General features: G+C 38.8%; 1 protein-coding gene across 1 annotated transcript in view; it reads left to right on the forward strand.

The window, feature by feature from the left end:
- Positions 1-12,567, forward strand: part of ADGRD1 (adhesion G protein-coupled receptor D1) — a 612,495-nt gene that overhangs the window by 26,462 nt on the left and 573,466 nt on the right. The window contains exon 4 of the mRNA XM_063457024.1: positions 3,581-3,676. Within this exon, the coding sequence (XP_063313094.1) occupies positions 3,581-3,676 (96 nt within the window). The remainder of the gene's footprint in view (positions 1-3,580; positions 3,677-12,567) is intronic.

A 12,567-nucleotide genomic window follows, 5' to 3' on the forward strand; every position in this document is an offset into this window, starting at 1 on the left:
CTTTCAGTCCCTCTGTGATAACATATAGATGGGATTAGATCACCCACAATTGGTACATGGCTGAATATAATGCATACACAAACTGTTTAGGCTCGGAAAGCTATACACTACATTCATAGAGGTCTTATTTATTACTTATATTTTAACACAGGGTGATTATTGGTCTTGACTAGTGATGTTGGTCCTATTTGCTATTCAAGATTTCCATGCCTGTTTTTTTTGCAAAATTAACATTTAGGCAGCGATCTCTAGTTTCTGAATACAATATATCGGATAATTTCAGTTCCTTGAATGTGGAGACAAAAAATAATATGGATCCAACATACCACTATACTGTAATTTTTGGTGATAGATCATTAGACTATTAATCAACATTTAGATGATGATTCTTATTTATTTAGAACAACAATTAACTGGACATATCAGTTATCACAGTGTGCATATTAATGATAATTGTAATCACTATAATTTGAGTATTTCGAATGTCCTAGTGGAGCTCTGGAAAACATTGATCTTGCTCACTATGTGTAGTTAGAAATCTCTTAAGATCATTTTTGCCTGACCAACATTTAGGCAATATTCCCCATTGTCTGAACACTACAATTGGTAACATTTAGGTGATGGTAGTATATAAACCAAAAACTATATGATTCATCATGTTATAATGCTCAAAGTGTTGGGTGAAATCATTACAGTGTCTGGCAATATTTAGCGTATATAGCAGTGTGTGTACTAATAATCACAAGTATTATTATCATTCGAGTATTTTGGTGATTTAAGTGTGAATATCAATAAGCGTATGCTCACTTTTATTCATATTGTTACATTTGTAATGACTCAGGTCAAGGTTTTATATATTTTTCATGAATAAAAGTCATGTTTTAATATCAATCACTTATCTATAGTCCAACTAAATTTGTCTTCTCATTGTATCCCACAACAACACTCGACTTTTTGGGGGTTTGTGGTTTCTGAGCTAGGGGTTAACCCTCATTTAGGAGTGTTGAATTTGATTCAGCTCAATTTCCTCTGGGATCTGTCATTTATGTATTCTTCTCCTATTATGTCAGTATGATGATGTTGTTTCCCCCCCCCCCCCCCCAGTGAATCTCATTTAAAAAGTATTTTGTAAATGTTTAATCTAATGGATCTCCTTTCTGAAGGCCAGTCCGATTTTTTAATAGTGGTTGGTTGAATGTGACCGACTATTAAGTTAGGAATATGCAAAAGGTTGCATGAGAGTTTAAGATAACTAAATGAGATACACTGTGTGGGTTCATTTTAAAACCACTCACTCTGTTAACCAGCTAGTTGGGTGAGTGACTGTAACGAAAATGTGCAGGAGTTGTTGAGAGTGAATCCACCTTCAAAGTGAGACACCAAACGCTAGGGAAACTTAAAGACTTCACTGTAGATATTCTGCAAACACACCTTTAAATAATAAATAAAACAATTAGTGCACTCAAAAAAAAATGCTTAATTGGTTTTGTTTGGTCTCTTTCTTAGGCATAAACAGACTATTATAAGAAAAAACAAATATTCATTGAGGAAACTGCAATTAAAGCAAACCTATGTCTCCTTCAAAACAGGCTCTCAAGCAGGGTCGGACTGGGAAAAAATATTGTTGGGGGCATTTTTTTATCACAGTGGCCACAGACAAGCACCCACCCCCCCCCTTTATTATTATTTTTATTATTTTATTATTTATATAGCGCCAACAAATTCCATAGCGCTTTACAATGGGTGGACTAACAGACACATAATTGAGATCAGACCACTGGACGTACAGGAACAGAGGGGGTTGAGGGCCCTGCTCAATGAGCTTACATGCTAGAGGGCGTGGGGTATAGTGACACAAAGGGTTAAAGTAGGGGAATTAAATAGTTTGTTAGAAAATGGTTTATGGAGTGCTTGGTAGGTCATTTTTGACAGTTTAATTGATACGCTGAGTTTTCAAAGATTTTTTAAAGTGAGCATGTTTGTTCAATTAAGAACCATGCTAAAGTGCTTTCACATGAGATAAAGACACCAATGAGCCTAATAAATTGTTGTCTTTCCTTGAAAAGTTAAAGAAACTAGAAGTAGGTGACTTATCGTTTACTACGTTACCAAATTAAACGTTTATTATATAGTACTTTGTCCCATAAATTTAAGCTCAAATCCTTGATATCTGATCATCTGTGCTGACAATTGTACTCATTAGAGGACATGATATGGTACATTACCAGCAACAATACAATATTATGCTAAATACAAATAATATTAAGTATTGGCTATATTCCATCAGCCTCTCTAACTGCAGTTACATGTTTTCTATCAGTGGGGAAACTTGGCTCACATTGGAGCTATCAGAATGGAGTTATCTGTTATTTAGTTAAAAACAAGTTTGAGAATGTTTCAAGAAAATGCCAATGGCCTTCACGTGGGTTGGGTTAAAGGGTCAACAATCTTTTTTTAAATAAATCACTATTACATAAAATAGCACACTGAGAGGAATTTTGTATGTTTGTATTTTTGCTAGTAATGCCTTTTAACACTGCAAGAAGCCCGGTTCTTTATAGAAAACAGGTCATAAAAGGAAAACAATAGGAGTCAGAACTGATGAAATCTGTGTTGTGTTATGTTCTGACTGGCTTCTCACTGCTTTATATTCAGAATACAGCTAAAACTGATGAAGTTGGCTTCAAGGGCAATCTAAAATAGTGTTTGCAATTCAAATTTTATGATTCTTCCCCCATAATATCCTTAAAATTTTGATAAATATTCCTTCTATTCATGGCTTGAATAATATTGTTCTCATTTTTACATCTTATTTGAAATCAATTAACTAATCAAGATCCCCCCACAATACTAGAATTCATTTATTTCACACAATTATGTAGGTCAATACAAATTCACTTGTAGTTTTTACAGGTCTAGTTAACATGGAGCCTTATACGCTTACCAACAGTGCATAAAAATAGAAATGTACAGAGGGTAACCATACTGACATATCATTGCACAAATATTCAGCTTAATTAATCAGGCTCATACCATTCATTGCATTCATTAGATCCAGCATAATTTAAAATAGCTGGAAAGAAAAACATTAAATATAATCTAATTGAAAAGAAAGGAGTAAACCGAGTCCACTGAGACAGACTATGGACACGAGATCTCCTAAGAATTTTGTGAGTAGAGGCAGCTGTAAGACACAACAGAAGGTGAAGGGGTCAAATAAATTAAATAAAGACAGCATAAACAGTTTCAAATATTTGCAGTTATGTGATCATCTGTAAAAATTAAGTTCTGTTTCCTGTAGGAGAATCTTTGGCTTTTCTCCAAATATTTTTTATCAGTCCCATTTCAAGTACATCATTAAAAATTAGTGCTTTTGGTGATCGATGGAGAGTTAAACAACTGGCAAATTTTGGGAATATTTTCTCAAATACCAGTACTCTAAAAATAGAAAATATATGTTGAGCTTCAAAAAGTTTCCATTTTCACAGTTCATCTTTGTCTTGTCCTTGTTGAGAGATATAAAGTATGTGTTGTGTCTTTTTTCTGATGTGTTATTTTACTTTTCTTTTATACATTCCAGCTGTCAGCAACTACAGCCTCACTGTGTTTCCTTACCATATCTCTTCTTCTGCTCATTCCAATGACTCTGCATACTCTAACTCTTCTGCAATTGTAGGTGAGGAACAAAAAGCATTGTTTTTTCATGTATTGTTCTTGACTAGTGGAGTATTCAACTGTAAATTGTTTCTATGTCATTCACAGTGAAAAAAAAGATACAATGAATGAGATGAAAAATTTTTAATTTGGGGAAAACTTATCACTGATTTTGAACTAGATATGCGATTACAAAATAATAATACAAATAAAGTGGTAATGTTTTCACATGTATTAAGATATGTAACATTTGTATTTGAGTATTCTGCTTAACTGAATTGATCTACTCTGCTTATTAGTTCTCTGGTTGATAACAGTATGGTTCTCACTCAATAGTATAGCATAAGCACCATAACCACTACAATGACGCTGGACGTCCTTACCTCCAACGTCGCCGGAATCCCCATAGGAAAGCATTGAATAATGCTTTCCTTTAGGAAGGTCTAATGCGCGCACACGCCTATTGCTTCTCATGCGCATGAGGTGGGGGAGGAGCGTGGGGAAGAGCCTCACCCAGTGCCGAGGGACATCGGATCTGGATTCAGGTAAGTCACTGAAGGGGTTTTAACCCCTTCAGCAACATGGGATGGTGGGTGGGAGGGAGAGGATATGTTTTCTGGCACTGGAGAGTCCCTTTAAGTATAGGCTGCAGTGGTTCAAAAGAAGCCTCATGCCTTGTAAATGGACAGGAAGTTGGCTGAGGAATCAGCATCTATGGGTAGACCTGGGTCCAGGGCCATTGCAAGGATTTCTGACTACACAGGCAAAGATGCGTTTGCCTCCCCCCGACCCCTTCCTACCTCCCCTTTGTAGTATGGCCATGCAGACCTCTACACGGTCTGAAAGGAAGCTACTCCCAGTGAACAGCTCCCTGTAAGACCATGTAGAGAATGAAGAAGCTTATCTTCCATGGTCTGCGTGTCCACACTACATGGAGCATTGCACCCCCAGTCTGGGCACCCTAAAGTGGCCACTTCTGTCACCTGAACTGGGTAGAGATAAACATCACTCTCCTTTGCCTAGAGAAAGGGGCACTTATCCAAAGGTCAGGAATACTAGTCCTGAAGAAAGAAATATGATGAAAGGCAACAAATCCTCTGTATAAAACAGTTTTAAACAAACCTCCCAATTATGGCATCCAGAGAATCTAAAAAATGTATGCAATTGCCCTAAAGAATCTAAAAAATGTATGCAATTGCCCTAAAAGGGGTGAAATCACTCTCATTCTTTAACATAATTAAATCTTAACAATAGGAAGAAAGGGAACTTTCTTCAATTACCAGTTTGAGGTGAAGGTTGTCTTATTTACTATGAATGAAAGGAATTTAAGATATTTATTGGGAAGATAGAAATATATATATATATGTATATGTAATGGAGGGGAGAGTGGTGACACAATTTATTAGGGACATAAATAGGAAAGGAAGGTATGCCTAATTATAGAATAGAATATAGAAAGTTGAATTAGAGAGATATGCAATGTGACATGATTTGTAAAGCAGGGATGGGTAGTGGTCTAATTAATTAAAGAATGCAGGAATATGCCATTCTTTGTTGGGTGTAAAGAGAGATGGTAAAGTTATAGACAGTGAGAAGATGGGAGGGAAGGTAGTAAATTATATTCTGAAAGAAGAGGATGAGGGTAATGCAGGGATGTGATGATTTCACAAGGTGGTGTGGAGGAACACTTGATTAAAGAGTGCCAGTCTGAAATGCTAATGATATAGGTTTAAAATGGTAGAAATTAACTAACCTTTACACTATGCTAAAACTAAATCTTAATACCTACACTATTAAAATATCGTACTATAAATGGTACATAAAAGCAAAGCATCTAGTAGTTCAAACATATGCCATCTTGGAGTTCCACAGACAGTTATAAACCATATGACCATCAGTTTCATGGTCTAGTACAGGGGTAAGCAACCCCAGATGTTTTGGAATACATCTCCTATAATGCTCTTACAGCCATAATGTTAGCAAAACATAATGGGAGATGTAGTCCAGAACATCTGGAGTGCTGAAGGTTACCTGCCCCTGGTCTAGTACGTCTCCAAAACCCCTCTTTGTATCACAATGTATGTTTCAGAGCAGCACACAAAATATAACTTTGGTGACAACATAACATTTAATTGTTTTAGTATTTGTAGATCTAGCTATAGCTAAAGCTGAATATTTGTTGTCTGCAGTATGTCAGAGGAGTTATCACTTGAATAAGCAGGTGTTTTCCTGCATGCTCTCTATTTTGCTATGATGCCTCACGCAGTCCTTCAGTACATTCCTAATTAGTGCATTTATCTGGTGTAAAAGCTTCAGGAGATAATTTCATGTTCCTAACATTGCAATACCTAGTGGTGGTATCAGCAGGATATATTGACATCACACACTGGAGAGTAAACCAAAGTCTACTTTGATATCATGTTTTTTCATAGTCCATTTCAGGAGTGCCTTAAACTAATCCCAGTACAAAGCACAAAAACGCTGGAATGGTTTTATACTCTATGAATATAATTATGTCCAATTTATGATAATGCTAGTTTTACTATTTTCTAATATATATTATTCTAAGGGTTTTTAATTTAATGTGTCACAGCATGATAGATCCAGACAAGAACACACATAATAATATATTGTCTGTTCGACAATTACTGTACTTGTTAATGTCCATTTAATGAATTCATGTGCTTGTTATGTACTCAAGTTGGCAGTAGAGTAACTCTGTGCCTTGGGTTCTAGAATTTGAAAGATACTTGTTAAAATTCATAGGCAGGTATGACCTTACATGGCCTGCCATAAACATGCATTTACATGAAATCCATTATTAATAACAGGTCAAAAGTCCTGTGATCAAAGGATGATGAAACCCAGGCTGTTATTTCTCTGCCAAAATGTCTCCAGTAACTGTTTAATATCAACTATGTGTAAATTATGAATTGATGGGTTAATCTGTTTCTGTTCTCCTGTATTTCTTCAACCTTGTTACTGGCAAAAGATTAAAATATTTTGACAAATATTGCAAACTACATGAATTAAAACTAGGATCGCGTGTCATTTTATGAAGATGACTATATATTGTTTACATTTCTAAGTATTCTAGAAATGGTAACTTTCAGAACACAAATCATAGGTCAAATGAGCAAAAAGTAACCAATAGTGTGAAAAAGATGAGTACTAGAAAAAAAAAATCTACATTTTTAAATCTTATAGATTATATATTTAATAAAGTTATAAATATAGATTTTATTTTACCGCTCTTCATTTTTTCCCTCTTTTGGTCACTTTTCACTTGCTCTGTTAATAAATTCAACATTTAGTTGCAGTCCCTAGCATCTATTAACTTATTTTCCTTTCAATCGTCTCTTTTTTTGGCACCAAGGGTGGAATTCAGAATCACAAATCAAATGAACATGCTTGTCTATTGAGAGTTTTGTTTGACTTGCAATTCGGTTGTTGCTGCGGCAATATCACACCAAAAATTCAGTTTACTGATTGGTTTACTAAAGGTTTAGATCAGTGATAGACAACCGGAGCATTCCAAATGTTGTGGACTCCATCTTCCTTGATGTTTTGCCAGCATTATGGCTGTAAGAACATTAAGGTAGTTGCAGTTTCACAAAATAAAAAAAAAACCTTTATCTGAATACCTTTGAAATCAGGCCCAATGAGGGCCTTTACACCTTGTCAGCTCCCTACCTGGTTTAAAAGGGTCCAATGAACACCACATGACTATTTGTTTTGTTACAGACTTAAAAGTTAAGAGAAAGAAAAGTCTCCAGATTTTAAAAGCACAGGGGTTTGAACTGATGGCCAAGAGAGTCTTAGAATATTTTATAAAAAAATAAAACAACTTTTTTAGTGAGTACCCATTTGTGCTACTAGTGTATCTGTTATATCAATGTTGCCATTACAATCTTTCTTTTCTGATGTGATTAGAGGCAATAGTAAATCCAATTTTGTAGATTTAAAGGTACACTATATTCATTAAAACAACTTTATCTTGATTAAGTAGCTTTTGGGTATAGATCAAGCCTTTGAAGTCTCACTGCTCAATATCCTATCATTTTGGAGTAAAATCACTTTTGTTTCTGTCAAAGCAGCCCTAGCCACACCTCCCCTGGCTGTGACTGACACAGCCTGCATAAAAAGGTTTCATTTTCAATCAGATGTTAACTTAATTTAGATGTTTTATCCCATGTTCTTTAAATTTTACTTTAATCACATACAGGAGGAGGCTTCTGCAAGGTATAGCAATTATTATTCAATAATCATAATGTATCTGTTACTTTAAATACAGCATTTACTCTCTGTTTCTCATTATTACTTTACTGTAGTCCTATAGTTTTTGGTTAGATTTTGCCCTACATACCTTTGGTTTGGCATCTAATATAAGTAACCTTTCGTGGCTTTGTTAGTATGGAAATAGACCTCAGGTAATGGGAGTGTGTTTCCATCATTGCAGTTCTTTTAGGAGTATGGACACATTAAGGATGTGTCTAAGCCCATTTCCCTTCCATGCCCTATATGTCTTCTACATGGAGGTTGAATTTTTGGATAGTATACTTTGAGTCTTGGTGTCCGCATTAATCAAGGTGCTCCAAACTTTGATTTGGCACTGATCCGCATATTATGATTATATTTCAGGATGAGATTTTCTGTTTTTGACCATTTGCAGATCACGATTGGCCCTGTTTCTGGAGGAGAATACCTAGTAGCATTAATTCACTAAAGTAACGTGACGTGGGGTTCAAGTTGTTACATGGTAAATCTCCTTGGACCTTTATACTGGTGCATGAGTAGAAACTTGATTAGGGGTGTGCCACTAATACATGCACTCTCACCCCACTGGTTTCAGTGGACAGTTTGCTTGAAGTGATGGGCATGACCTCATATCTGGTGTCTCAATAGCGTGCCTTTAAAAAGAAAAATGTTTTTCACTGTAAGCTAATAGCAGTCAGTGTCCTTAAAGCGGGTGTCAGGCCTTCAGCGTGTACTCTGCCAACCTCTGCCAGTGCACATTGCCACTCATATCTGGCGTCACTATAGCGTGCATTTAAAACCAAAAAACTTTTTCCACTGTTATAGATTGAATAGCAGTTAGTTGTCTTCAAGCGGGTGTCAGGCCTACAGCGTGTACTCTGCCAACCTCTGCCAGTGCACATTGCCACTCATATCTGGTCTCACAGTAGCTTGCACGCATAGTACCACTAATCCCAAAAAAAATGACAGGCAGAGGCAGGCCACCCCGCAGAGGCCATCGTGGTCGTGGTGCTGTGATTCCCTTTTGCCCTAGAATAATGCCTAGTTTTCAGAGGCCACGTACCCTGAACTTGAAAAGTTCTGAGGACATAGTTGACTGGCTAACACAGGACACCCAATCTTCTACAGCTTCCGCTCGGAACCTTGACACACCATCCTCCTCCAGCTTAGCTTCGGGCACCTCTCAAGATACCACTCACCCGCCTGCCGCCACCACCAACACTAGCACCACAGCTGCTTCACTTGGTATGTCAGAGGAGTTATTTACACATCCGTTTGAAGAAAGGAGTGATGCGCAACCATTATTGCCAGAGGATGTAGATAACAGGGATATGTCTCAGGCAGGCAGCATTACACACATGGACGTACGGTGTGATGATGATGATGTTGTACCCGCTGCTGCTTCCTTTGCTGAGTTGTGAGATACAAGTGAAGTGGTTGATGATGACGATGCGTCCATGGATGTCACGTGGGTGCCTGCTCGGCAAGAAGAACAGGGCGAAAGTTCAGATGGGGAGACAGAGAGGAGGAGGAGGAGACAAGTTGGAAGCAGGGGAGGTCGTCGCAAGGAGCTAGTGGCATAGTCAGACAGCATGCATCGGCACCCGGGGTCAGCCCGACAGCACGCCAATCAACGCATGCTGTGTCCACCACCAGAATGCCGTCATTGCAGAGCTCAGCAGTGCAGCATTTTTTTGTGTGTCTGCCTCTGACAACAGCGATGCCATTTGCAGCCTGTGCCAAAAGAAACTGAGTCGTGGAAAGTCCAACACCCACCTAGGTACAACTGCTTTGCGTAGGCACATGATCGCACATCACAAACGCCTATGGGATCAACACATGAGTACAAGCAGCACACAAACTCAAAGCCGCCATCCTCCTCCTGGTCCAGCATCTTCAGCCACGTCAACCACTGCTGTCCTCCTTGCCCCCTCTCAACCATCCGCCACACCGTCTCTCGCCTTGAGCAGTTCCCGCTCATCTGCCCACAGTCATGTGTCTGTCAAGGACATGTTTGAGCGTAAGAAGCCAATGTCACCAAGTCACCCCCTTGCCCAGCGTCTGACAGCTGGCTTGTCTGAACTATTAGCCCGCCAGCTTTTACCATACAAGCTGGTGGAGTCTGAGGCGTTCAAAAAATTTGTGGCTATTGGGATACCACAGTGGAAGGTACCCGGCCGAAATTTCTTTGCACAAAAGGCAATCCCCAACCTGTACTCGATTGTGCAAAAGGAAGTAATGGTATGTCTGGCACACAGTGTTGGGGCAAGGGTCCATCTGACCACTGATACCTGGTCTGCAAAGCATGGTCAGGGCAGGTATATCACCTACACTGCGCATTGGGTACACCTGCTGACGGCTGCCAAGCATGGAATGCGTGGCTCTGCAGAGGAGTTGGTGACACCGCCACGACTTGCAGGCAGGCCTGCTGCCACCTCCTCTACTCCTCCTACTCCATCCTCTTCCATTACCTCCTCGGCTGAGTCCTCTTCTGCTGCTGCGTCTTGCTCCACATCAACGGCACCCCCCCAGCTCCCCAGGTACTATTCCACATCCAACCTGCCCATTGAAGTCAATGGCGGTTCGCCCGGTTCGCCGGTTCGCGAACATTTGCGAAAAAATTTTGTTCGCGACATCACTACAGAGTTACAGAAAACACTGCATATCAACTAACTGCAGAGTATCAGTTCATTTCAATCATACTTTACTGCAGCCCCACTGCTGGTGAAGGATGTCAAACACGATTGTTACAAAAAATGACTGATGTTTCATCTCCAACACAATGTCCGTCATAATGCAAGGTTCATCTCTGGAATTGCAAACTGCAATTATATCTGAAAAGTTTGAAAATGGTACAATTTTGTTTTTTTCTTTTATATGGAATACATTTCTTCTTTGAAGGAGTCATGCAGTTGAGAAAAACACCACAATTATCTTCCACTGTGATGATCTTTCCATATGCTAGGAAAACAGTCAGGGCTATTTACTAAAGTGAGAATTAAAGGATCACTATAGGGTCAGGAACACAAACATGTATTCTGGACCCTATAGTGTTAAAACCACCATCTAACCCCCTGTACCCCTCATGCCTCCATTAATATAGCAAAATCTTACTGTATTCAAGCCTGAAGCTATAGATCTGCATGCTATTTGTCTTAGAAAAAAAAAAACAAGCTGTCTGCTGACATCATCAGATGTGGTAGCCTGATCCAATCACAATGCTTCCCCATAGGATTGGCTGAGACTGACAAAGAGGCAGATCAAGGGCAGAGCCAGCATGATTCAAACACAGCCCTGGTCAATCAGCATCTCCTCATAGAGATGAATTGAATCAATTGAAAGTTTAGTGTCTGCATGCAGAGGGTGGAGACACTGAATATTTGGATACATTTTAGGCAGCCATGACCCAGGAAGGATCTCTAACAGCCATCTGAGGAGTGGCCAGTGAAGTTATCACTAGGCTATAATGTAAACACTGCTTTTTGTCATAAAAGACAGTGTTTACAGCATAATGCCTGAAGGTAATGATTCTACTCACTAGAACAAATTCAATAAGCTGTAGTTGTTCTGGTGACAATAGTGTCCCATTAACCCCTTAAGAACACATGACATGTATGACATGTCATGGTTCCCTTTTATTCCAGAAGTTTGGTCCTTAAGGGGTTAAAGGTGAATTCAAACTCATTACGTGTGGCTTATGTGCCACATGGAAGCTGTATAAGTATCTAAATGCTCCGACTTTGCCCATTTCACTTGATGCACTCAACTTAACCCAATTAGACGTCATGCTCTGTTTAACAACTTTAAACCTATAGATACATGTATGTGGGAATAAACAGCAGCTTACAGAGGTTTGGCACACCTCCTCGTGCTGTTCCCCAATGGCAAGTCTTAGAAAATAAGCTTGTCTTTTTAGAGTGTCTGGAATCTGATTAGTTCACTAGCCTCTCATCAATATCTCCAGCCATCTGTAAGAAGGACTAGACTGCAAAATGAATCATGGAAGATAGACATTATATTTTTTTTCTCACACATGACATTACCAAAACAATACATTTGATTTTTTTTTTTGCAACAAACATTGGGGAAGGAGGGTGCTGCCAGATTATAGAAGGGCTCATCTACAGTTGCTATCCTAAGCACAAAAACAAGACATTCTGTTGTTTTGGTTAAAGTGCTAATTGGCTTCTGGTGCCATTTTCTTACTGTGTTAACCCCTTAAGGACCAAACGTCTGGAATAAAAGGGAATCATGACATTTTACACGTCATGTGTCCGTAAGGGGTTAAACCTTTTTTTTGTGGTTTGGCGCAAACCAAAGGTCCCCCAGGCACTTGTGGCCCAGCCCTCCACGTTAGCATGCTCGAACTCTTGTTTACAAATTCCATATTATGTCATTTGAAGGAATGAGTGCACATAATGAACACACTCTCATAGCACAATTTACAGGAATACACTCCAATATCACAGCTACCCAATGAGATGGCACAACCAGGCATTCCATGCAAAGTTATTTTTTTGCCTATTTGTCCTCTGGTAAACTTGAATTGTGTCAATGTGTACATTTTGTAAGTGTGGCAGCATTGATTTCCTTTCTTCTTTCATGGAAATTCAACTTGGGATCCTACATTTGAGGAAATGGGTAACTCATTCAGTA

This window comes from Pelobates fuscus, chromosome 5 (assembly GCF_036172605.1).
Source record: "Pelobates fuscus isolate aPelFus1 chromosome 5, aPelFus1.pri, whole genome shotgun sequence".
Taxonomy (NCBI): Eukaryota; Metazoa; Chordata; class Amphibia; order Anura; family Pelobatidae; genus Pelobates; species Pelobates fuscus.